General features: G+C 41.2%; 1 protein-coding gene across 1 annotated transcript in view; it reads left to right on the top strand.

Annotated features, from left to right (window-relative positions):
* LOC114566590 (rho GTPase-activating protein 26) overlaps window positions 1-27,070 on the top strand; it is a 97,349-nt gene that overhangs the window by 41,530 nt on the left and 28,749 nt on the right. The window contains exons 2-15 of the mRNA XM_028595162.1: window positions 7,192-7,287; window positions 10,441-10,502; window positions 10,770-10,841; window positions 14,594-14,695; window positions 14,813-14,923; window positions 15,746-15,850; window positions 16,394-16,523; window positions 17,664-17,764; window positions 19,029-19,123; window positions 20,888-20,966; window positions 22,150-22,186; window positions 22,429-22,494; window positions 26,788-26,862; window positions 26,965-27,049. Coding sequence (XP_028450963.1) covers window positions 7,192-7,287; window positions 10,441-10,502; window positions 10,770-10,841; window positions 14,594-14,695; window positions 14,813-14,923; window positions 15,746-15,850; window positions 16,394-16,523; window positions 17,664-17,764; window positions 19,029-19,123; window positions 20,888-20,966; window positions 22,150-22,186; window positions 22,429-22,494; window positions 26,788-26,862; window positions 26,965-27,049 — 1,216 coding nt within the window. The remainder of the gene's footprint in view (window positions 1-7,191; window positions 7,288-10,440; window positions 10,503-10,769; window positions 10,842-14,593; window positions 14,696-14,812; window positions 14,924-15,745; window positions 15,851-16,393; window positions 16,524-17,663; window positions 17,765-19,028; window positions 19,124-20,887; window positions 20,967-22,149; window positions 22,187-22,428; window positions 22,495-26,787; window positions 26,863-26,964; window positions 27,050-27,070) is intronic.

Below are 27,070 nucleotides of genomic sequence, written 5' to 3'. Positions count from 1 at the left end.
GGTATAACTGTAATCGCTACCTGCTAAACCACTCCTTTCACAGAGTTTAGTTACTGTCCGCAAGATAATCGCGATGAATCAGCTGTTAGACACTGAGCTGGCCATTATCAATATCTAAGATCAGAGTGTGTCTTTTCTTTTCCTCCTTTATTCTGTTCCTTTTACTAACACACACATGGACATATAAGCTAGCCACGTAGCTCCCGAGCTAACGCTGCTATCTTAACCACGTGGAGTTTGTATAGAGCTAATAGGTGACCTAGCATATGGTATAAACGTGCACGTTGCCTAGCAACCCCCACCTCGGCTTCTTCAGCCCCTCTCCGTGCACCCAGCACCACTACTGCCCTCTTGAGGCTAAATAGTTTTGTGCAGCTCACAGGAGTAGCCATTTTTGGAGTTTGTAGTTTTGTGTTAGAACTACATTTCGACACCGCCCCTCCTCTTCACTCACTCTCTCTCACACACACACACACACACACACAGACACGTGTCCACAACACATGCTGTTTTGTTTTTTTTATTGATTAGCTACTGATTATTGTGACGTTAATAAATCTTTTTATACTTAATTAGCAGTTGCTTGTGATTATTTGTGTACTTGTTGTAATTGCTGGCTAAAAAGGTCCGTGCTCGAAATCACCCCTTCCTTTGTTTCCTTTTAAAGGGGCAGATCTGTCGGAACCCCCCCCCCCCCTCCAGTCCCCCGCCCCGCTGCTAAATGTTTTATGTATTAAACGGAACTGAAGATATTCACACATGAGGCATATTTTCGTTTTGATTGAACTGTATTTTTTGAGGAACTGTAGGTCTACAAAATTAATTTTACAAGAAATTATTCATAGGGAAACCAAAACCCAAAGTAGGCTATAGTATGAAACCATTCATATTGAAACTAATTGCATATTTGCCTCAGTGGCAAAGTTTGCAGCCTTGCTGTGTGCATTTGATTTTTCTTGTCTTTTGCAAAAATAACTCCAAGGCTCGGCTATAGGGGAATTCCGAAAGAGGTGGCCCATTAATGCTGAGTAGCATACATGCTGCTAGATGGTACCCCTGTGGCCTGTTATTTAACACTAGAATGAAATTTATATGTGTAATAACTTTGCTAAATAAAAAAATACAATCCTGCTGGAACGTGACTTTTCCTAAAAGAGTCTGTATTTTTATTTAAAATTGTTTTTATATAGCCTACATTACACAAAAGGCAAAGAAAATACAATCACTTTTACCTATTTTGGCCATTTGTTTCGCGGTTTTGTTTTTAATCTTTTGCGTGGTTGAAGATGCATCTTGGTTGCTTAGTAATAATCATAGTCTCTGTCACAGAAACGTAACATAACATAAGTTATACGACTTACAGTTCTCAAGGATGCACACATGCCATCTCAACCGTGTCCTCCGGACAGCCTGTCTCTTTTTTCTTTGTCCCTTTTCTCTGAGTGGGACGTGTGCCCACTCGCGTTGTGAAGCGCGTGTCTGCGCTAGTCTTGGACGTGCTTTCTAACGATGACTGCTGATAGACGGCTTTTTGTACATTTCTGATACCGTGGCGGGAGAAATCTAACCGTGGCGTACCGCCACTTGCCAATCAACATAGAGGACACTGAACTCTGTCAAATAACTGACAAACAATAATATAAACAATAATGCAATCATAATAGTTTCTGTTTTCTCTCATGGTAAATTTTGCAGAATTATTGCAATGCTCTGCACACAAGGAAGGACAAGCCTTTTATATAGTATTGCCCATAGTGTAGAATGTGCTACCTTATGATGTAATGTAACAAGACACCACACATTAAGATAAACCATATCCAGAATGAAGTGCATACATTTTAAATGACGAGAATAAAAGCAACTTGCATAATTTACACACGTAGATTTTCAGCCTTTAATGTCCACAGACAAATTACCCTTATTCTTATAGGTTATAAATGAGAAAATCAAAATGAAGACTAAATGGTCCATCTTGAGAATGCGGGAAGGACTATTTAGTTTCAAGCTTTTGAGACAAAGTTAGCTAACTTTAACACATCACAATTAGACGACCATTTAATTAATTTGTACACCAGAATATTTCAGGGTTTCGTGGAGCTATTTTGTGTAACTGACACTCCAAAGTCACCATAGAATGCACTAATGCACAATACTGAAGGCAGCCCACTTCCCACTTCTCCCAGATCAAACAATCATACCATATGACTCTTTACCTAAATAGAAATGAATTGTAACTTCTAATGACTTCACTCTTAAACGTGTTCAGCACTTTCTTTTCACAATCAATGAACCTTTTGGATGCTTATTTTACTGGTGCATAAACTATGGTAAATGCTGTACTTTTTAATGCCCACGTAAAATGTAATGGTCTGACCTAATGTGCCTCTGCCAGCATTTAGTATTGGAGGTTAGGGGATACTTCACCAGGCAAAATCTATTAAAAATGTTTTTATAATGTTTAAATGCTCTGCTTGAGGTGTATTTAAATGTTTGTCAGTTAAAACAGCCACATAAATTTGAGTTTGTTGCTAAATTAAAAATGTTTGTTTTGATTAAGTTAAAAAAACATGTTCAACTATGACTCAGTTGTTTAATGAACTGACAATATCCAGGTCTGTCTTTTTTAGGGGGGGTCATGTTGCGCTGGTCTTAATGAGAACAGTTTGTTGCTATGAATCCACAAAAGTTAAAGTCTAGAAACACAATGTCAAATTGAAGTATATCTAAGATTTCTAGAGGTGACTTCTGGTCCTGTTGTATGACATTTTAAAGAGGTGATTTTCAGAAGTGTAATCAGTAATTTAAGTAACATATTTGCAGAAATGGGAAAAGTTCCAAATCAGAAGTGGTTTGTAATGTTTTAGCTTTTGTTCTCCAAAACCAACTGTTCAATACTTAAGATGTTTTCTGAACTGAGTTTTTCAGTTAATAGAGGAGTTTCATTTCAGCTCCGACAATAAACCATGCACCATCAAAACAAACAGGGCATCAATCTTTTTTTGTGTTGAGCACGAATTCTGGCTGTTCAAGGAAAAAATCTACCCTAAAACACTTGAGCTTTGTTGAAAAAGCTGATATTGTATTAGTGATGTACTCACGGGTGCAGAACATCAGCATCAAACATGTTTTTGGGTCCAAACCAAGTCCCTCTGAACCGGAGAAGGGGCTTCTCTTTAAACTGACTTTGCACAGACGTTTGAAAGTTGTACAGGAAGAAATTCATAACCAACCAATAGGAATGTGCAATTAATTGAATTTCAATTTCGGCTCCCAACGATCACCAAAATAGCATAATCGAGAAAAAAACGATTATTTTGCCATGTTCTGTTTTGCAAGAATACTTAAAAATGTGGTCTTGTGTTCTGAAGCCAGTCAGGGAGTCAAGTCGTGTGCATATCATCCGCTGGAATTTTGAAAACTCAGCGCGAGTAAAGATGGCAGCAGCGTTTGGTGAGCAAAAAAGGCAAAACCAATTCAGTTGTCTGGGAACAGCTAACGTTAGCTAACCCTTCAGTCCCTCTGCCTTTGCCCTCCCGCCGTAGTTGTATTCCCCCGACACGCTGTATTCACTTAGTGTTTGAACTTTTTCCAGCTTAGTGGGGGTGCATAGGCATACTGCTCAAAACCAACATGATGTAACAAAAACATAGTAATGTTCCCTCAGCATTTAGTGTTGTTGTTAAACTGTATGTAAATGAGCAGGGACGTTAAATGACCTGTTTCACGTAACGTTACTCTACGGTACCGTCTATATGCTGGATTTTTCCTAAGGTCAGCTAGCAAGTAAGCCATTGACATATATATAAATAAGCCCACTGACGGCGACATTATTGTTGATATTTTGGCACAATGTTTAGTAATGACAGTAGTAGTGGTCATAGTGAGTGAACATGTGATGTGAGATGCACAGTGTGTTATGTCTGTGGAACTGTTCATTAGCTGTGTAACGTGTGAAGCTGAACCGACTCACATGTTTTACTAATGCAGTAGTAAAACAGATTTTATTCTGATCCAAAGACTCTTTCTGTGAGATAAAGGACACTAACAGATTATACCCTGGACACTATCCATTATATCCAAATGTTAATGAGTAATCGTGTTAAATAACCGTGATTTCAATATTGACCAAAATAATCGTGATTATTATTTTTTCCATAATCGAGCAACCCTACCAACCAATATCTCCATTCGCTGTCAAGCAGCAGTCACCATGTCTGAATATTGAAGACAATGTTTAAAGTTCTTTAAAATGTGTGGGTTGTGTCAAAATGGCAATGGCAAGATTCACTGAACAAATATACAAACCTTTTGTTTGTTTATATTCCATAACTGCATTAAAGTGGTGAAGAAGCTCGATCTGGCCGTGTCTGTCTATCGCAAGCTGTATGATATGACAGAAACTATCACAACCAAGACAGAAAAGCCCACTTTTGGGAACAGATCAGCCAGACGCTGAATGTTGCTGAGGAGTGTTGGGCCTTTATCACCATACGTACGTCATAGAAACAAAACCACGCGTTTCATCAAAACGAAGCGCTCCCCAGTGCCCTGCCAGTGCTTTTCTGCCAGAAAAAAAAAAACTAAAAACGGACACACGCCCTGATATTTCTATGAAACTGTGCCAATAGGGGTTGCTACTAGCAACAGAATGTTCAACTGAAACCTACTGCTGTTGGCAGAACAAAATGTAAGAAATAGTAGAAGTGGATGACTGTTTATGAAGGAGAGCAGGTGGAGTGTGGCAGAGAGTGGAGAAATTAACGACAGCCACGCTTCACTCACAAGGTGCTGAGAGGAATTGTCAATGGCGAGGAGAGGGAGCAGGAGAAGGGGGGCAAAAATAAATAGAAAGCAGAGAAGCAAGAGTGAGAAGGACGGTGTAGCAAGAGATACAGTTTTGTGTATAGCTCGGTGGACACATAGCATGTCATCAGTCACACTGAGGCCACCCAGGTTAGTGAAAAATGTGTGATAGAAAACAGGCACTTCAATAGCATCACATCTGAAAAGTTTGATGCTGTTAGTATTGTGTTGTTATACTGTGTTATACCTGTTGTCAGGGCAACCTCATTTGCTAATATAACTATATAAGGTGGCTGATTTAGATAATGAAAGTAATATATCAACCAAAATCTATATATAACTACTAAGTTATAACTAACCCAAGCCTAAAGGGCGTGTGTTTAATACTTCAAGGATTTGGGGTTATGACTTTAACGGTGCACCTGTGCTTTAGAAACATGCTAAATAATGATTCTCTTCTCCTTCATATTTTTTTTTTCCTGCAACAAAACAATAACGTACAATGAATTATTAACTAATATGGCACAGTCCTACCGTAAAATGTCTGCAGAACTTTTCCTGGGTTGTTGAGTCACTGCTAGTATCTCACAGATGACTTTGCCAGGTGCAGACATTTCTGACTTTCAGAGCTGTGGATGCCCACAGCAGCTTCAAAGAGTAGGCTGTACTCCTAAACCTCCTAAAACAGAAACGCCATGCTGTCTGAAACCTGAAGACCTTTCCATTTGCTCGACAGTGGGTAACCACACCACAAGTGAGCGTGAAAGAATGTTTCATTTTATTGTAAGTGTACTATTGTGGTGTGAAATGTGACAGTGTACAATGTATTGGAGAACTACTGGAAGTAAGAAACTAAAGTATTTCTTTACTTTACTGGACACTGGCACTCTAACAAGTTTGGAGTGTGGTTTCAGTTTGATCATGCTTTAGTTATTTTGACGCTACGGAGCCACTGCGACTGTGTGTTTTACTGAGTCTATCCCAAGAGTGTGTGTGTGTGTGTGTGTGTGTGTGTGTGTGTGTGTGTGTGTGTGTGTGTGTGTGTGTGTGTGTGTGTGTGTGTGTGTGTGTGTGTGTGTGTTTGGCATCACATGCAGGAGCTCCTTGGTCTGTGTTTCATTTCGTCAACTGGCAAGCTGCACCAGTTCTTTCCAAATGCGCGCACGCACACACTCTGCACGGTGTGGTATTTACATGAACATGGTCAATTACACTCGGTCTGTCTTCTCTGTCTACACTCAATGTCCTTTCCCTGACTCCTATCTGTCTTTCCATGAGACTCTTGATCTATGCTCTCACTTCTTTCCCTCTTTTCTCTGCATCCTTGTCTTCGTTTTAAGTTCTATCAGTAGTTTACAAGACTCCTCTGCAATACACATTTGCTTGTGTATGTTTTGCATAGTTTCTGTCCTCTCTCTGGAAAAGTGGGAGATCCCTGCTGGGGTTGTCCACGTCATATGGCTACTCATTTTTTCTTCTTCCTTTGACCATGAAAGTAAAGGAATAATTGGCCAAAGCGTCAATAAAAATGGTCATGATTTAAAAATTCAGTAACACAGCATACCTGTTGTTTCTCAATATATGCAGTTTCTAAGAAAGTTATGAGAAGTGTCCTCGGACAGTCTGGCAACAGGGAATATTGATGTGAAGGTGACCCTGCCTTGAGTTTAAATGGACGGGAAGCCAAACTCGCTGCGAGTGTCTGTCTCCTAGGAGCTCTTAGCGCCTCATGTATTATTTGTAAGGCATCCATCTGTCCGAGGCTTTTCATCGCCCTCACTTGGCTAATGTAGGTGAAGTTTAATGGAACTTTTTGCACTTCTCAGCACATACATACTGTATACATGTACAGACACAAAAACCTCCATTCAAATGGAGGACCTGTCAACCTTCATCACACACATTACTAACACTACTGGGGATCCCCTTACAGTATTGTGCCTGTCTGCATATACTGTAGCCTCTTTCCACTCACTCTCACTTTCAGTAACGGTATAATAAAAAAGTCTAATTAGATCAAGAGAGAGATACTCTTTTCCATGGGTGTATTACATGTTTTAAGAACGGTTTAGTTTACCTAGTTTAAGGTGTATTGTAAAGGTGAAATATATGTATTTATATCTTTGATAGTTGTGGGCAATGAATTCCAGTTTCATATTGCTGTAACAGAAAATGATAATTGGCCAAATGTGCTTTTCCTGAATGGAATTAGAAAGTCACCTCGTGTGGTGCTTCTGGTGATCTGACTGTTGTTGTTATGTTGGGTTAAGAAAGAATACAAAGCTTCATATGAACTATGGCTTTTACTAATAAAGCATGCTGTCTCTATCACTGGTAAAATAAACATCAGTAAACCTTTTTTTTCTTCTCTTCTCTTCATTCTCTCAGGTCTGTCAACAGCCAAGAGGAAATTTGCTGACTCTCTCAACGAGTTTAAATTCCAGTGTATTGGAGACGCAGAGACAGATGATGAGATATGCATAGGTGAGCTTTCTGTTATGAAATCCAATATATTCCCTCTACCAGCAGAAAAAAGCCTGTAAATAGATGGTAGACACTGTGCTCTTTAATTAGTGGCTGTAATAGAACAGTCACATCAGCGCTGATTTAAAGGCCAGCTTGGTTTTCAATGCTATTATATGGGAAGCCGTCTCAAAGTTCCTCTGCCCTGAATCTGTTTATTATTTCTTTTTAGTATCGAAGCAAGTTGGCAAATTGTGAAAAAAAAAAAAAAAAAAAACATCATAAGAAAAACTATGTTGGTTTAACGCCAGGGACATTCTCATACTTTCGTGCCTAAAGAAAAAAAACAACTTCACATTTAAAGCCTTTTCCTCAACTAATGAACAGTCAAACAAACTAAACAAAGTGGGACTCGTACATTATTTAAACGTTGGACCTTTTGGTGATGTTTTATTATTACTTTAGTGGCCACCATTCATTTTTCTTTTATCTAAATGGTTTTATTTCATTCCATAATGGAATATTTAAAGCACAATGTAATTTAATATCATATCATATAAAGTATATCATTACCTAGATATAAACTTTTCTCTGGATTTTGGCAAAATACAGAAGGTGAAGCCAGTCAAATGATGCAAAAGCTTAATCCTCACTCTTTACCTTCATTTGTCTGTTGTCATTATGTGATGTGCTGACAATCAATATGTTGATTTTTTTTTTTCTCAGTGGCGTCCGGCACATCTGTTGTGCAGATAACATGAACATGAAATCTACAGTCCAGTTTACAGACTAGAATTCTACTCATTCTCCACAATAAATGCTTAACTTACATAAGACATACAGTCATGATTACAATGTCATTGTTGCCTTATCCTCTCTAATTAAAACATGATCAAGTATCTTATTTGAAGTGACACGTTTCCTAGCTCTTGCTTAAAGGGTAACTACTGTTTTTTTTTCCAACCTGGACCCTATTTTCCTATGTGTTTGTGTCTAAGTGACTGATGGGAACAATAATCTTTGATATTGGTCCAGTATTAAGGGAAACAAGCTACAATCTAAGTTAATAGGGCAATTGCCCAGCTTGTATTTACCTTCACAGAAGTGCTTGTTTTGCCACTGACAGGCTCAGATTAATATTCTAAGTGTCTGACAACATTATGGGAAGGATTTCTAAGGTCGACCTTTCTGCTAAAGAGTAAGATCCTTTTTTTAAACATAAAAACATCCGCAAAATTGCGTTCGCTAAACCCACCAGACTCCATGTAAATAAACAGTAATTTTAGCAGCGTAAAATACGCTTCATTCAAAGTTGACAGAAACAAAGTAAATCTATGAAAAGCCGTTTTGGGTCGTCTTTCCACTTTTCCAACCAACACAACTCTGAAATAAACACATAGTGTACCAATTTACATGTGAAAATATGTTTGCTCTATACACGCTAAAAGTATTGCTTTTTTAAATAGAGTCTGGTGGGTTTAGCGCTAGCGACTTCAGAGCGGTTTCTGGTTAAACAGAAAGGTCTCAAAGAGGTTTTAAAGGTCTATCTCTGAAGGGATCCTTTCCATAATGTTGTCACAGACACTTAGAATATTAATCTGAGCCTGTCAGTGGCAAAACGACCACTTTTGTGAAGGTAAATACAAGCTGCACAATTGCCCTATTAACTTACATTGTAGCTTGTTTCGCCACTGCCGACTGCAGCAATCTTGCTTAATACTGGACCAATGTAAAAGATTGTTGTTCCCATCAGTCACTTAGACACAAAAACATAGGTCCAGGTTGAAAAAAAAATGGTAGTTACCTTTTTAAGCCTGTTGTACAAAATCATGTTTTTTTTTTCTCTTCTAAATGTTGCCTTGGTCTGATTAACTACTTCCCCCTCTCCAACCAGTGTTATACACTTCATGCTGACCCATACATACATGAGCATATTAGGTAAAATTGGTGTAATAGTGGTCTATAGTACATGAGCATAAGATTGGACTCATCCAGGCCTTGCATTGCTCTTTCTGTCACTGTCCAAGCAGCCCGCTGTGAAACATGCAGCAGTCACCACACCCTCCTATGCTGCCTGGCTCTGTCTGTGCAGGCTGCAGCTTCTCACTGGCCTGACCCACCCACTACTGTTGTTTAACTAACCCGAGTTATCTTTCCTGAACAGCTTGTGTTCAACTGGGCTTCACCACCGCACTGTTGTTTTTAGGATATTCAGAGTCATACTCATGTCAAAACCCGTTTCATCTCTCTGATACAGATACAGATTTCACTCCTAATTGATCTATATTTAATGAAATAACTTGTATAAATAAATACATAAAAAGGTTTCCTTTCCTTACACATTAATGGAAAAATAGCCTACAAATAGTTAATAGTTTTACTGGGTCTATATTTCATTGTTCTCTCAGTATCACATTTTTACCATTCCATGTGATTGATGAAGAATGTGTGATTGAGCCTACTGAAAGGCTTGACTGCGTTTTATGAGCTTTATTTGAGGATGGCACTGTTTTTCAATGCATTCCTCGCATAGTCCAGAACTTCTGCTCCCTTTTAGTTGGATCTAACTTCCAAGAAACAAATCCTGTAACTTGAAGTCTGATGTTGAAAAGCAGAGTAACTGAGTGCAAGTGTATCTTTGTGATGGTTAAGGAATACACTTGGACTCCACTGTCTATTTGCTTGCATGTGTGATTTGAACATGCCAGTACACATGCTCAGTATGTATGTGCACTCACTGCGTGTGAGGAACTAAATGTGTGCATGTGAAGTGTTTGACAGGGACGGCGGCACTTGAAGTGGAAACTCTGACCCAAAACAATGTAACCAGCCCTCCGTTGCCAGCAAGGGGGAAACAAGCACGGAGCTGTCCTCACTGTGAAAGCACCATAGAAACAAACTAGCTCAATTGCGGTTTCATTTCGAGTTAATTACTCTGCTGTGTCATGAGTTTAGAAACATTTGTAAGAGGTCCAAGAGCAGAATCAAAGCTTCATCCCCACCACCTCTTGCCAACAGTCTTCAAACACTCTCCCACTTTCTGTTTGCCTGTACTTGTGTGTCTCTCATGAACACTTTTTGAATTACCAACTTTCTCCCCATCCGTCTCTCTTTCCAATTTTCTCTTCTCTGTTATGTCTCTCTCTCTCTGCCTACCAACATGTTTGTCATTAGCTAAGTCGCTACAGGAGTTTGCAGCGGTCCTACAGAACCTTGAGGATGAGAGGACACGTATGGTGAGTGACCTAACTAATTGCATGGAATATTATGGGTGGTTGATGAGAGGGTGAGGAGGGTGTGTTTTGCAGATAAAGCTAGTCTTTTCTAAGCAAATATTTTGATGGTGATAGGATTGTAATCTGAGGGGTGTGTGTGTGTGTGTGTGTGTGTGTGTGTGTGTGTGTGTGTGTGTGTGTGTGTGTGTGTGTGTGTGTGTGTGTGTTTCCGTGTGTTTCGTGTGTGTGTGTGTGTGTGTGTGTGTCCGTGTGTCCGCCCGCCCCCAGATTGAGAATGCCAGCGATGTGCTGATTATGCCTCTGGAGCGGTTCAGGAAAGAACAGATCAGTGCAGCCAAGGTAAGGATACATACATATTGGTTACAGAAATGGCTTTGGCTACACATGTACTATGCATCATTATTGATAAGCTGTCAGTGAAACCTAAATCAATAAAATCCTTTAGTGCTTTTAAAGCTCTTAGAGGGGCACTGTTCACCATCTCTCTGTCAGTTGTTAGCTATGTACAGCCACACATTGACTTGCACCGACAGAATATGAGAAAGTGCTTTTAAGACGGGCATGTAAAAAAAAAAGTTATATATATATATATACAGTGTATGTATATATATATATATATATATATATATATATATATATATATATATATATATATATATATATATATATATATATATATATATAATATTTACTACATGTGTCAGGGTGTCCCTCTTCTCCCATTATTATCCATTAATCAAGGGCTGAACCATCGCACTGACCTGGATGGGAGATGAAAAGGAATACATAATCCTGCCATAAATCATTAGGGGAGTCTCATAGGCCAGCAGGGCTCCCTCACGGCATGGCCGGTGTTGTCTTAGAGTTTCAGTGTGTATGAATCTTTTTGCACCTAGACTGAATGTACAGGAGGGTATGGAAACAATGAACATAAAAAATTAAGCGAGTAGGTAAACAGGAGGATGTTAACTCAAGATTTACTGTATAAATATTATGCTCATTTGACTTAAATTTCAATTTATTGCACTCCAGACCTTTAAACAATAAATTCTACTACCCTCTGAAATGAAGCACCATACTGTACGTTTTTGGCTAATCCCTTCCCCAATGTTTTAAATATGCCACGTTTCAATGTTCAAATCTCCTTACAGCAGGCCACAGTGCACTTATCCTGTGCAGTCATTAGCCATAGGACCTAAATGAGTAGCCATGGGGGTTCCCCCGATACATGCAGTATTTAACATGTTATCAGTGTATACTCTGCTAATCCATCCCCTTACTGTATAGCAGGTCATTGTTTGATTGTACATGGTGGCCGGATTAAGAAGTGAACGCATAATCTGTGCAGTGAGGTCATCTTGAGCGATGTACTAATCCCAGTTTAGCCCTAAAAGACCTGACCGCATCTTCGCCTGCCACAGTTTGACCTTGTCCTAAAGCTCCAGAGCTGTCACAAGAGAAGTTTTAGGAGAATCACAGTGAATGGATAAAGAACAGTAGGAACTTGTTTAAAAGTGTTTATTTAAATAAAAAAAAACCTCAGGTCCTGGTCCTAACCTTATTCACAGTGGAATTCACGCAAATCAGATTGTGGCAGAAACACTCTGCACAAGTAATTAGATTCCTTCAACAGTCACTGCAAGCAGAAATACTGAAGCACAACACTGCCTTTAAGACTAACATGAGGCTGGCACCCTTGCACTATAAAAGACATAGTTGGTAATGTGAGGCCCATGTTTGTGTAACAACAAATACATCAGTCCTGCAACAGCAATAGAAACCTTTTTTTCTGAATAAACACATTGAGCATAAAGATCTACTGCTGTAATGATTTTGGAGAGGTGTTCGGTAAGTGTCATGAATTAGGTCTGATCGTGAAAAATTGCCAAAATAAACACTCACACATGTGAGCAAAATTAGCAGATGCTGCTTCTGTTAAGGATACATTTTATAATACAGTACAGTATATGTATTATACTGTGCGTGGAACTTTGGTTCTGCGGTAAACAAAAATGCACCAATAAAGTGAGTGTTTACAAAAAGTTGCCATGTGCTGTATGGAGAAACAGGCAGCCGGTGATGATGTATTGGTTGGCTTCCTGTTTCAGTGGGATTTCCTAGTAATTGTTGGCACGATAGAGCAGTGGAGTGTGGAGTAAAAGTTTAGTCAATCCGGTGGTAGGTCACGTTCCTGTATCAAAACATTCTATTTTGTTTACTCTTCTGGAAAAAAGAAAACCATCAGTTAGCATTCATACTGGGAGTAGGTTGCCACCTGCTGGCTGAGGATGGAAGTAAATTAAACCAATTTAAAGCCCCTTATCTTTTTTTACCGACAGTTTGGGTTCAAAGAAAACAGTAATTGTTAGAAAGCATTACATTTATACTGGCTGTGTAATTTGTGTTTTTCCCTCACACCTTACTTTCACAAAGGAAGTCAGACAATCTAGCGTGCTTAAGTTGAGTTGTTAAATGTATTTTTAGTCAGAATTATGTCATGAAACCCATAATGAGGGACAAACGGGAGAGAACTGCAGCAACATTCTTTGTTGACATGATTTCCACCGTGAATATATAAAAAGTAAAAGAGTCAGACTGAAAACAGAGGCCTTGTTGTTTAGAGGAACGTTCATCATCTCTGATGCGTTCTGCAGCTGCTGTCTGTTTCTCCTCTGGCCCTGAGGTCTCTTCTTGTTGTTGAAACTGGCTTGGCAATGGCCGGACCATGACAGGGGTTGACATAACAGCATTAGTGACATTGATTATGGCATTATTTCAATGTTTTCACTGATCTGGTTTAGTTTTATTTCTTTGGCAAATATTTTTCCAAGAGGCGTTTGGAAAAATTAATTCCGCAAACACAAATAACCAGGCAGGGAGACTGGCGAGTCCAGCAAATTGCATACATGACAGATGAAGAGAATTCAACACATTAATGCAAAAAATCCTGTAACCCCCAAAATATCATAAAACAGTGCTGCTTAAACCTACATTGTGTAATTTTTGTGTAATATAATTTATTGGTTATATTTTGTATTGTTAATCTGAATCTTAAAAGTAACTAGTAACTCAGATAAATGTAATGGAGTAAAATGTACAATAATTGCCTCTGGGATGTAGTGTAGAAGTATAAAGTAGCAGTTGGCAATATTATTTGATAAGTGATTAATGAAATAAGTTTGTTTTCTATCAGTTAACTAAAAAGGGGGTTGTGAGTGTTTTTTATGTCAAACTTGAACGATCGAAGTACCAAATCTTTTAGTATGCCCCATGTTTTTGACCTTGTTTCTGAAGCTCCAGCCTGATCTCGTGATGAGTTTGGGATAAAGAAATGCAATAATGTTAACTAATGTTAACTGGCCCGGGACAGATGTACATTAATAATACCCCAGGGCCTCTCTGACAGAGGGAGAGACCCACCCTGATCTGCCCTTCCTCTGTTTGTGTGTCCACTTCTCTCTTCTTGTTTCCCTTTGTCTCCCTTCACTGATATCCATATCTCCCCTTGAATTGGATTAAAGTTTAATGATCCTCATCTAACGTGACCATGAGAACATGGTCAGAGAAGAAACAGCTGCCGCATGTTTTTTCCTCATGTCTGTCTTGATCTTCTTGGGCACTTTTCAATCTTTTCTCAGTCTTTTTCGGTCCAGCAATCTTAGGAAATATACAGTACACACCCTGCTCTATCTGTCCCTGGTTTATCATCCATCCATCTATCTATCTGTCTCTTATGTCAGTGATGTCAGCTTTCATGAAACAGTCTGTTGTTTAATTTGCAGCTGTGCAGAAGAACAATCTCATTCCTGAAAAATGGAAGATATTATGTGAAAGCTAAAATAAATTCACATTAAGGGAAGCTTGTCTTGCTCTCTCTTCTCAACATCTGCAGTTCAGATTTTCTTTCCAACTGCACAAGGGCTACAGTATGGTTGATTGCAGATGGTAGTCACTGATCAAATTACTTGTAGAGACCATGTTAATATGATGCAAATTAGAATAGCTGTTTGGTCTACTGAGTTAGCCGAGATGAAGCTTGATTATTCTGCCAGTCACCCAAATAAATATCTTTTTTGTTTTGTCTGTTATAGGAAGCCAGGAAAAAATATGACAAAGAGACAGAAAAGTATTGTGCAGTGCTGGAGAAGCACCTTAGCCTTTCAGCAAAGAAGAAAGAGTCACATCTACATGAGGTAAGATGCTGTGTCCGAGTTCACATCGTTTTCCTGTCTCCCACCTGATATTTCTCATATTTTTTTTCTCCATAAATACCAGTCTGTCAGTTTTCTTATTGACCTTCCCCGTTGTAGGCGGACAACCAGGTAGATAATGTACGGCAGCATTTCTACGAGGTTTCTCTGGAGTACGTCTTCAAGGTGCAGGAGGTCCAAGAAAGGAAGATGTTTGACTTTGTGGAGCCTGTAAGACACTTGTTTTTTCTTCCTCTTTTATCTAATAGGCCTGTTTTTTTTATTATTATTATTATTTTCCCCAGTTATTGTCCAGTTATTGTGCACACATGCATTGTTTTCAGCAATGGTTTGTATTACATTCACTTGCTTTGACATATCCACACCCAGCAGCTGCTCACTACAGTCACAGTCCTTAGTTGTTGGCAAACCGGTTTTGGAGGTTTTGGTGCCTTGCTCGAAGGCACGCAAATGGTAGTTGCTGAGGAAATTTGGCAATTTCAAAAAACATCCCACAAAGACCACACAAGCTTTACAAATGTGCTCTAATTCACTGCTTCTGTTTTAAGTTCTGTCTTTTAAAATGTAAAGAGTTCTTTGTCACATAGCATACCATTATATTTCACTATTGGCCATAGTTTTGTGGTGCATACTGTACATAGTTGCAAATTCTCCTTACTTCTCGTTCTATGAATCTGCTACTTAAAACATCTATTCACTTTTTCTACATTTCCTTCGGTTTCTTCTTTCTCTCTTCCTTTTCCACTTCCTCCACTCGATCTTCCCCCTCTTTACTAACCCACCTGTGTTTACTCTTTCTCCTCTTTCTGCACATTTTTTCTCTCTTCCTCCAAATGCTCAACCTTATCCCCCTTCTCTGCATTCCTATATTTCCTGCTCTTCCTCTTTGTCTACTCACACTGCATCTGCATTTACTCCCCATCTGTGTTCATTATGTTTCCTCATCTTTCTCCTTTTCTCGGTTTTCTATGTTTACCCCTTCCTCTTTGTTCTTCATCTACTTAATTTTCTCACTGGTTTTGTGTCCCTCAGCTGTTGGCATTCCTCCAAGGCCTGTTCACCTACTATCACCACGGCTATGAGCTGGCAAAGGACTTCAACCACTTCAAGACTGATCTCACCATCAGCATACAGAATGTAAGGTGTCACACACACACACACACACACACACACACACACACACACACACACACACACACACACACACACAATAACCGTGAGCACACACAATCCTCAACTGAAAAGGCTACTTCACACAAAATGCTACATTGAAGCATTGATGTTGAAAGTTCAAAGGCCATCTAAAGTCATTCTGTCATTTAGGTCTGCTTCATTAGCACAGAGGAAACATTTTAGAATATATTTTGTACAAGACGTCTCAAACTAAACAATCGTCCAAATGTGAAAAGGCTGCAGGCTGAAAGGAGTTCAAAGGTCAAGCAGTTACTCAAAGAGTCGTAGGAAATTGAAATCGAGACTTAAAGGACCTCACTACAAAAAAGGGAGCGAAGAAAAAAAGGAGGCAATTTTTTTGTTTCTGTAATATAGCTTTTTTTCCAATGCATTTCTTATTCTGCTAAAAAAATAGGTTTGTATACATTAGACTGTGGTTCCAAGTTAAGCTGACTAAGAATAAGTCCAATAAAAGGCCTCTGTGCTCCTCTGTTTTCGTGTTGACAGACGAGGAACCGTTTTGAGAGCACGCGATCGGAGGTGGAGAGTCTGATGAGGAAGATGAAGGAGAATCCACATGAACACAAGAGTGTCAGCCAGCACACCATGGAGGGATACCTGTTTGTGCAAGAGAAGCGTATGTATCGGTCCACTTCTGTGTGTGTGTGTGTGTGTGTGCGTGTGTGTGCGTGTGCGTGTGTACATGTTACATCTTAAGCCGCAATTCCATCAAATACTTTTGGTGTAGTATGTTTAGAACCGTATTCAACCCGTATGGAAAACACTAGATCTTTTCTGTGTTTCCGCTGCAGACGGTACTATTAAATGTAGGCGGTGTTGTTACTGGATGGTAATAGCCGTGGACAGCCATGCGCTGAGAAACGAGCTGAAAAACGAGCTGAAAAACCTATTTATTCCTCACTGCTCATTCCATTCCTCAAAAAACATGTACTAGGTTCTCCAGTCAGTGCCCTTGATCAAGGCACTGGCTAAGATCTGGAGTTGGTCCCCGGGCGCTGTAAATGGCTGCCCACTGCTCCGTTGAGGGATGGGTTAAATGCAGAGAATGAATTTAAATTATGAATTTTAATTTTGGTAGGCGGTATCTGACTGTGCCGGTTGGGGGTGTAATGAACAGTGGCAATTATAGTCACAATAAAGATAATGGAACTATGACTATGAAAAAGTTGTAGTAGACAACAGAGGGGAAGCGAAAAAAAGGGAATGTAACGTAGCAGTTCTTTTGGTACCATCCACAACCTTTGACAACGGAAATGCAAAAATAATCATTAGAATGTGTGGTGGAAACAAGGCTTTATCATGAGGGCACAATTTGGCAACAATTGACAATACCATGGAAACATGAATGAATGAGTATGTGAGTGGGTGTGGTGTGTATATTTCGGCACAGTATGGTAGGGGCATGTTGTTTGGCACACGCATGCACACACACACACACACACACACACACACACTGTCAGAGCAGCAGGGCAAACAAACCCTAATAAACCTACGGTTGAGGGAGTCAAGTCTGATCCATTGGAGACGTGACAGCAGCTCTGACCGCGTGCGGTTACCATGGTAACCTATCTAGCACCAACGCAGGCATGACTAAGACTCCTGCCTTTCCCATCTTTTTTATTTTAACCCTGTCTCTCCCTCCTGCCTCTGTCTGTTTTTCTCTGACTGTTTGACGTCACAATTTTCTCTTCATGATTCTCTTCTTCTCTGGTTTTTGTTTTTCACCTATCTCTATTTCTTTCACTCTGTCCCTCAGGCTCATTTGTATCTACCTGGGTGAAGTACTACTGTACGTACCATCGTGAGCCCAAGAGGATCACCATGGTCCTGTTTGACCCTAAATCGGGAGGGAAAACGGTGAGTTACTTTGGCCATTTAAATATACAGATAAATTTACAATGTCACTAAACATCCAGGCTATCTGTCTAGATATCTACATATATATTTATATGCACGCAAATGTTCCACATGCTTAGACACACAGACACACTCATATACAGACACAAGAATGTCACTTCAGTCTACAACACAACAAGCTCTCTTTGCATGTTTGGGTAATTTGAGGGAAGCTATAATGAAAATTTGTGAGCAGAAAACTGTTTTGGTTCAGTCCTTTGGCAACAAGAGGAGGAGTGTTTCTGACGCATGGTGCCATTTTACACCAGCATGCAGTCGTACAGAGAAATATCAGTTTTAGAATAGAGCGATAACAATTTCTCCCACAACTGCAACCTCAGTAGATGAAAGTGCAGCGTCGCCAAAGATGTTTTGACTAAGCAACATGACTACAAATAATTTCTCAAAGTGTATTCTGTTATTATCACTCTCTCCACCCACAAACTGAAAAAGCCAAAGTTGATGCAAGTTCAGGCCTGTTTTTATGCAGGTTCGCACGGAGGGTTTTGATTGGTTAACTCAAGGAAAAGTAGAACAAGACATATAGAGGATCAGAGTCGAGATGACATCAGATCTTGGCCCATACCTGTTTTGTAAGAGAAACAAACCTCACGGAAATTCTTTGCGTGTGTGTTGATTGTATCTGTAAAAATGTAAATAAAATATTTAAAACAAATATGTAAAAAAAACAACTTATGATACCCACATGTTATGAAAGGCAGAGAGGCTGAGCATTTTCACAGTTCGACACATCCCTGTATACTATATACCAGTATTATGAGGGTCAGAAGTGGAACTTCCCAAATTGTCCATGTATACTTAACCCTGTTAGTGAAGAAACTAACATTACATCAGACAGCCACTTGCATCATATGACTGTCACAAACCTAACATTTTTACATGAAGAAACGTTTTAAGCAGATGTTGTTCTTGCCTGAAGCTAAGGAGCGTGTGTGAGTGTGTGATGGGGTTCAGTCAAATCGTTTCAATTGCTTCTGTCTGTCCAACATAATCTCAATGTGCTTAGTTAGGCAAGTTGGAAAAGCTTCAGTTGAAGTTGAGTCATGAGAGGAATGTGAGGGAGTTCTGTCCAAGAAAACATCCTTCAACATCTCAAATGTTATCCATGGTGTGGTTAATACTCTGCAGTTGGTGATGCATGATTCAAAATGATAGTAATACACTATGTTTTTTTTGTGTGGATCTTTTACTCTCTCTTTGTCAGGGAGAAGAGGAGAGCTTCACCCTCAAGTCGTGTACCAGGAGGAAGACCGACTCGATAGAAAAGAGATTCTGTTTTGATGTGGAGGCTGTGGACCGGTCAGTGAGTGTGTGTGTGTGATTTGACTGTCTCCGGTTTAAACCATGGACTTGCCACACGATCTTCCCTTGACTCACCTCCCAACTGCTTCCTGTCCACATTGTTCTTCTTTATCTCTTATCAATACAACACATTTAATTTCTGTTTATGGTACACAACCGTATCTTTATTTTGGAGTTTGATAAATTCTGTAGGAATTACAGGGAAATGAATAAACAAGAATCTGTTTCAAAACTTGTTTCACACAAAGTACAAAAGGTAGTGGTTTCCAGGTGATTATTTCCCCCAGCAACCCAACAGCTTTCTGAAAAAGACACAAGCAAGCCAGGGAAGAGTTAAATATTTAGGGCTTCTGACTTTATTATAGAAGGTCACGGAAGCGTCATGAAATTTGACACCAGTGAATTCTGTCATCATGCAACTAATTACAGCTAATAGGCCACCAGTTCAGTGAGTGGCATCAGGTTTTCTTTTCTTACTTGGTGTTATTACAGCTAACCGACACATGGGGGTGCTCAGTTAATTTGGACTTGAAGACGAGACATTGTGGCTGTATGTCCTCTCATGCTTGGCCCCCTGCGGTGCTTCTCTTCCTACAATCCTCCTCCTCCCCCTCCTCCTTCTCCCTCCCTACTCCTCCTCAACAACCCTTCCTCTTTCAAATATACACAATTATCACATCCTCTTGTTTCCTGTTTCCCCGTTGTGCCTTTATTTATATTACGTGTGTGTGTGTGTGTGTGTGTGTGTGTGTGTGTGTGTGTGTGTGTGTGTGTGTGTGTGTGTGTGTGTGTGTGTGTGTGTGTGTGTGTGTGTGTGTGTGTGTGTGTGTGTGTGTGTGTGTGTGTGTGTGTGTGTGTGTGTGTGTGTGTGTGTGTGTGTGTGTGTGTGTGTGGTGTGCATCTGTTGGTGTGTGTTTGTTTGTCCATCTCTTACATCTGTTTTGTAAACAGTTGTTTTGCTTTGCATGTATTTGTATGTGTGTGTGCGCCCATGTGCAGAACGTACTGTAGCTGTTCACATGCATGTGGGTGGGATTGAACTCTGTGTGGTGTGTCATGATTGAAGGACAGTGTATAGATTGGTGTGTGTTGAGGGGTTTGTAGTGCTGCGGAGGTGACGGCTGAAGGTGAGTGTACTGCCAGTGACAGGATGACAGACTTTATCGGACCTATTGAGAACCTTTAGAGGACTCTGTGTGTGTGTGTGTGTGTGTGTGTGTGTGTGTGTGTGTGTGTGTGTGTGTGTGTGTGTGTGTGTGTGTGTGTGTGTGTGTGTGTGTGTGTGTGTGTGTGTGTGTGTGTGTGTGACGCCTGTATCAGCCCGATCTAGATTGAGCTTGGTCTGGTGATAGCCGGGCTAGATCTTTGTTGCTTAGTCAAATGAATCCTCTGTTAATTTTCAGGCTAAATTCTTTGTCCTTTTTGTGATCCTTTTATGGTGAGAAAGCTGTTGATCATCTGTTTTTACTGGAAGGTGATCCAGTAGTCATACCTCTGGCACCGACAAATGAATATGCTTTGCCCTTAAATATGTATGAGATTTGCATGCAGGGATCTTTTTACACGACTGTGTTCATCTAAGGTGTGGCTACAAGGAATTTCTTGAGGCGAGAAGCTTTAAAGTGTGATGCTATCATTGTTATGACGAAGTATTTGCAGGTTTGTCTTTGTGAGTTTTGGTGATAGTTTTTGACACAGTTTCCACTGATCTTGATGTCAGATAAGCTAATTGTACCTCTTGTGTGTTTGTGTTTGACCAAGACCGGGAGTAATGACCATGCAGGCTCTGTCAGAAGAAGACCGCAGGCTGTGGATGGAGGCCATGGATGGGAGAGAACCGGTAGGTTACCAAGGTTACCAGTTAGAACATGTCAGCTAAGCAAAATAAGAGCTCAAATAATTTTTGTAGCATTGGACAGACTTTAGCAGCCCTCCCTCTGTACATACCGGCAGAGCATACATGCATAGCTGTTATCTGCCAACAGATGATTAATGAGATAGTAAAGGAGACACAAACACATGTTTCTCTAATCTTTTAATATAAATACTGGGTAATTTAGCTATTTCAGGCCTTAAACAATGAAACAATCTGTCTGTGGTGCCGTTGCTTACAACTCTTCACATATAGTATGCAACCTGTGATGAGGGCTTCATTTAATAATTTATAATTGAATAATGTATATGCTCTATTGATCCCCAATGGGGTAATTACAATTTACACTCTGTTGTTATTACACACTACACACAGGCCTGAAATACTCACAAGCAAGAAAGTTTTGGGAACCACTGGCATTATCCCATAGACAATGTTGGTGTTCATGTTCCTAATAGAAAAGTTGACTGACAGGCAGTTTCACCAACTCTTGGTTAATGCCTTCTTATTATACCGCTTTGTTTGCCCTAAGGCTGGAAGTGTGCGTTAGTGCTTTGTTTCACACTCCATTTAGTTACGTTCATGTCCCAACAACTCCCTAATCCTTGTGTCTGCATTCAAACGTGCAAAAGTAATCACCATCAACAAAGCCACTGCAAGATTCAACAAGCACTTGCTGAGCACAGGCAATCTGTAATAAAACAAGACAAGGTTGATGTTTCACTTACACGCATCCTACCTTTGTTGTCGTTGAGACCTTTTCTTTGTCTGTTACTGTACCTTCACCTAGATTGTCAATACAAACTCGCCACTAAACCACAGCGACAAGGTGCACTCCATGTCTAGTTCATCCTAAACAAGCCCAGACAAATGGGGTGGATTCGATACAGTAGCTCAGGCATAAAGATGTACACACCATTACCTTGGGAACAGAAGTTATGCAGATTTTTGAAAAATCCAAAAATAAATGTGACATTTGTATATATTCCTCAATGTTCCTCAAGAAAAGCACAACAGCATGTGCTTTTCTTTTTTGTGTAAAATGTTGACTACAGATGTGATGTACAAATATATCATGGCCCCAATAGGCTTAGCTGTAAATCATTTTCTAGCTGTGTGTGTGTGTGTGTGTGTGTGTGTGTGTTTGCAGGTATACAATCTGAACAGAGACAACCAGGCTGAGGGCAGTAAGTAGCTTTAATTGGTATCAATAAACTGTTTATTCAAGGGTTCAGTGTTATTTAGCATTATCATCTGACTGTATGTATTGGTAGAGTTAGGGTTAACTTAAATAACAGGGATACTGCAGTTATATATGAATATTAAAAATGCTCTGTATGTTTTGTTTTTTCAAATATATTCATATCTCATAAATCAAACGCACTTCTTCTGACTCTGTAATCATCCGGTTTGTCTCTCTCTCCATCAGTGGCCCAGCTGGATGTGATTGGGTTTAACGTGATGAAAAAATTCATTTATGCAGTGGAGACTCGAGGTACAATGTTAACTCAGATTCTTGTCTGTGGATTTCCTGCTTCTTTAGTATGATGCACTCAGATGTGTACTTTCCAAGTCCCACCACAGTGGTACACAGTCTAGTGGATTGATAATCTTTTGTTTTGGATTGTTGGTCATACAACACAAGTTATTTGAAGAGGTCATCTTGGGCTTTCGAATACTTTAACAGCTATTTATTATTCACCATATTCTGACATTTTGTAGACCAAAAGATCATTCAAGAAGTCACTAATTTTAGCCCTAAATTAATACTACAAATCAGAAATTGTGAAAGCCTTTGTAATGTAGACAGGATCTGTGAGCGGCAAAAGTTTTTACACTAGAATTCTCTCTTATAAAAATGTATCTATGTATGTGTGTTGGAGCACCTTTTAATAGTGTGTTTGATGTATAACCAAACATATAAAATATAACACATTGTTCTATTTTGTATAGGCGTCGCCCTCTAAGCCACGCTATGGGTTTATCCCTTCGCGCATGCGCAGTCGTGAAGATTTTCTTTCCCGCCCTTGCGTGCCGCACGGGCTTCAACTACGTCCGCAATTACTGTATAAAAACAGGGCGGACCCGTTGCTCTGCTCCCACTTTTTCTTCAAGCAAGAGCAGTTATGAAGAAGGTAATGAAGACTACCAGCTCCAGCGGCGTCCGCCTCTGCCCCTCCTGCGAGGCCGGCTACATCTTCTCGCCGGACCTCCACCCCCGCTGCGAGACCTGCCTCGGCGCCTCTCATGCCGGCAAGGCTCTCCCCTCCGATGCCTCCTGCCCGTTCTGCGCCCGCCTGCCTTCTAAAGAGCTTCAACGGCGGGCGGACGCTTTTCTGGCCTTTGAGGTCGACGGAGAGGGGGAAGGCAGCTGGGCGGACCGACGCGACACCGTCGACGCCCTGGAACCGCTGGAAGAGGGCGTCTTCGACGGGCACGAGTCCGATGACTCGTCTCCCCCGAACGACGGCTCTCTCACCGGGTTTTCTTCTTCCCCACTGGGAGGACTGGATCTGGAGACAGGGATCGATGCCTTTCCGCTACGGCTCTCCCAGTCTCCAGAACGGCCAGGGGCACCGCCTCAGCGGTCTTCCCCTCTGCCGCAGGTGGCTCCACCCTCCACCACCAAGGCTCTTTTTATGGACCTGCCGGAGATAGCAGAAAAGCGCATTGGTTCCCTCACAATCGATAGTTTTTCTGGGCGTAGTGCTAAACTCGAGTGTTATGAGGGCCAGGCTGTCAACGACGAGGCAGATGCGCTGCTTTCTCTCCCGTCGCGCCCCGCGCAAAGGTGTCAGCGCTGTCTATCATGCGCCTTCTGGGCATGATGTCCGCGGGCTACATGGTAGTACCCCTGGGGCTTCTCCACATGAGGAAAATCCAGAGGTGGTTCCTTCGTCAGCACATCAACCCTATACGCCACAAGTGGTGAATGCTGACTATCCCTCCCTCTCTGCAGTCAGACCTGTCATACTGGGGAAACCCCCAGACCCTGTCAGCTGGGGTTCCCCTGGGCAGAGTGACGTCATACGTGACAGTGTACACGGATTCGTCCCTCACTGGCTGGGGAGGAATGTGCGAATCACAGGTGGTGGGAGGGGAATGGCCTCCTCCTCCCCTCCCACACATAAACTGCCTGGAGCTGTCCATGGTGCTAAAGGTCTTGAAGCACTTCGCCCCGAAGGTAGCAGGGAGACATGTTGACAGACAATGTCACAGCAGCGGCGTTCATAAATTGCCAGGGCGGCGTACGCTCGGCCCGGCTATTAGAAATAGCCAGGAGCCTCCTGCTGTGGTCTCACAGTCATCTGCTGTCCCTCAGGGCTGCCCACATCCCCGGGATACTAAACCGGGCAGCAGACCTAATGTCGAGGGGGGGACCCTCTCACAACGAGGGGAAATTGAATCCCACTATCGTTCGGAAGCTGTGGAGCAGGTTCGGGGAAGCGGAGGTGGACCTGTTCGCCTCACGAGAAAACACACAGTGCGCTCTGTGGTTTTCCTTGAGCTCACGGGACAACCCACCCCTGGGCGCGGACGCTTTCTCCCACCATCCCTGGCCCAGAACCCTCCTATACGCTTTCCCCCCGGTCCCTCTGATCCCTCGCCTCCTGGAACGCATCCAGGAGGAAGGCCTGTCATTCATCCTGGTGGCAGCGGAGCGCACGAACGCATCCTGGTTCCCGACGCTGGTCCAGCTGCGGCGGCTCCCCCCTGGCAATTGCCGTGGCACAAGGACACCCTGTCACAGCTGGACGGCACGATAGCCCACCCCCCGGTGATAACCCAGCGACTGTGGGGCTGGCTGCTGAGCGGGAACGCTTGCAGAGGTTAGGCTTGCCACCTGCCGTGGTGCGCACCATTCAGAGCGCGAGTGCTCCCTCTACAACAGCGTGTTACGCGGCGCGTTGGTCCGCTTTCCAGCGCTAGTGCACGGAAAGGGAGTCAGACCCCATATCGTGCCCCCTGCCCGTCGTACTGACTTATCTCCAAACACTGGTAGATAACGACTTGGCCACATCCACGGTCAAAACCTACGCGGCGGCCATTTCATCTTGCCACGAAGGCTATGGAGAGAGAACGGTTTTTGCGCACCCCCTAGTTAAACGTTTTATGAAAGGGGTCCGACGGCAGAAACCCGCTGTGCATTCTCTCACGCCCCAATGGGATCTGACCCTGGTACTCCGAGCTCTGGGGAAGCCCCCTTTCGAGCCCCTGGCACAAGCCCCTCTCAGGTTAAAGCCTATACGAAATAGAACGATAGTTACGTTATTGTAACTCCAGATTCTATGAGTATAGGCGTAGCCCTCTAAGATTCGGGCCACCTGCTCCTATTGTATTAGCTGAAGAAAAAGCTGATGTTGGGAGCAGAGCAACGGGTCCGCCATGTTTTTATACAGTAATTGCGGATGTAGTTGAAGCCCGTGCGGCACGCAAGGGCGGGAAAGAAAATCTTCACGACTGCGCATGCGCGAAGGGATAAACCCATAGCGTGGCTTAGAGGGCTACGCCTATACTCATAGAATCTGGAGTTACAATAACGTAACTATCGTTATACTTCATACTTTGAAAGTATATGAGTATGTAGTTCAAATGAATACCAACCATGAGTTATGTGGAGAGACTTTAATGAGCTCATTAGGTGAATATTAGGACATTGATAACACCACATTACATACAATATACAAAAAAAAACATTACCATTCATTTATGCAGTATGTATACATATATACTATGTATTTAAGTGCACAGCTATGCAGTGAGCTAAAATCAGTAAAGCTTTTACTGGAAGCTAATGTGAAACTGTATAGAGCAGTACTGGACAACAAATTCAATGACAGTAATACAAAGTATCACTATCTCCAGAGACTTCTTGGTAAGGTGTGTGCATGGTAGAAATATAATTATGTACAATAACCTCAGCATTGTGCAGCACATTAGCTGTTAGAGGTTGTTTTTCAGAGCTTCCATACAAGTTAATGAGTGGGATTTAAACTGTCTCCTCTGAGTATGTTGTCTTCTGATGCACCTGGAAATATTTCTCTACAGACTTCCTTCTGAAATGTCACAGTAAAAAGGTCCACATGTGCAATATCACTCCCTTTCCTGTCATCAACTGCATTCAAAGCATCTATCACGGAACATTCTTTGGCTTTTCATCGCTCTGCAGACACATTTACATTTTGATGGTATAGAACGACAGCCATTGTGTTTCTGAGATGCCAGGATTATTCTTTACATGGGGGACATGTATGAACATAAAAATGGAACAAAGAAAATGGATGTTGATAAATCAAATGTCAAGGCAAATGTACATGTACTTAGATGTTAAAATCTACTTTTATTATACTGAAATGGTTTGTCATTTCAGTAATCCTTGCTCACTGTCCTGCTCTTGGTTCTCATGAAATGTATGCTGAGTAATAGTCTTCCTACACCTTTTTAGATTCGGCAGTTTGATTTGATATCTGTGATGTCATATTAATTGAACAGCAGTCTTTGAGTGGTGCCAGGTTTAAAAAACCTTCTACGTAAGCATGGACACGTGGCATCTTATTACCATTAATGCCTTCTTACTGATGTTAAACCAGAAAACTGCCTGCTTTTGTTTTTACCAACACCATCTAGTTTAGGATTGATTGTAAATGGATAAATTACCATTTGCTTGGTAAAATTATCTTGCTAATGTACTTTAACTTTTATCTTCAGTAATTTCAAATGCAGCAAGTGTACAATGCTTATGTAAGGAAGCACTTAGATTAAGTACGGGCTAACCTCTCTTCTCCAGGTATCGATGATCAGGGCTTGTACAGAATCGTTGGCGTCAACTCCAGAGTACAAAAACTACTAGGCCTCGCTATGGGTAAACACACACTCACACAAATTTAGTCAACCTGAAAATAAAATATATTTTCTCTTCTGTAATATATATTTTTTTCTTTCTATCTTCATTTTTGTCCATCAGATCCTAAGACATGTGCTGACGTGGAGCTGGAGAACTCAGAGTGGGAGATCAAGACTATCACGAGTGCTATCAAGCACTATCTCAGGTTTGTGTAAAAGCTTACAGA

This window comes from Perca flavescens, chromosome 13 (assembly GCF_004354835.1).
Source record: "Perca flavescens isolate YP-PL-M2 chromosome 13, PFLA_1.0, whole genome shotgun sequence".
Taxonomy (NCBI): Eukaryota; Metazoa; Chordata; class Actinopteri; order Perciformes; family Percidae; genus Perca; species Perca flavescens.
Note: the sequence above shows the minus strand (reverse complement) of the source record. Positions and strands in the feature narration are given on the sequence as shown.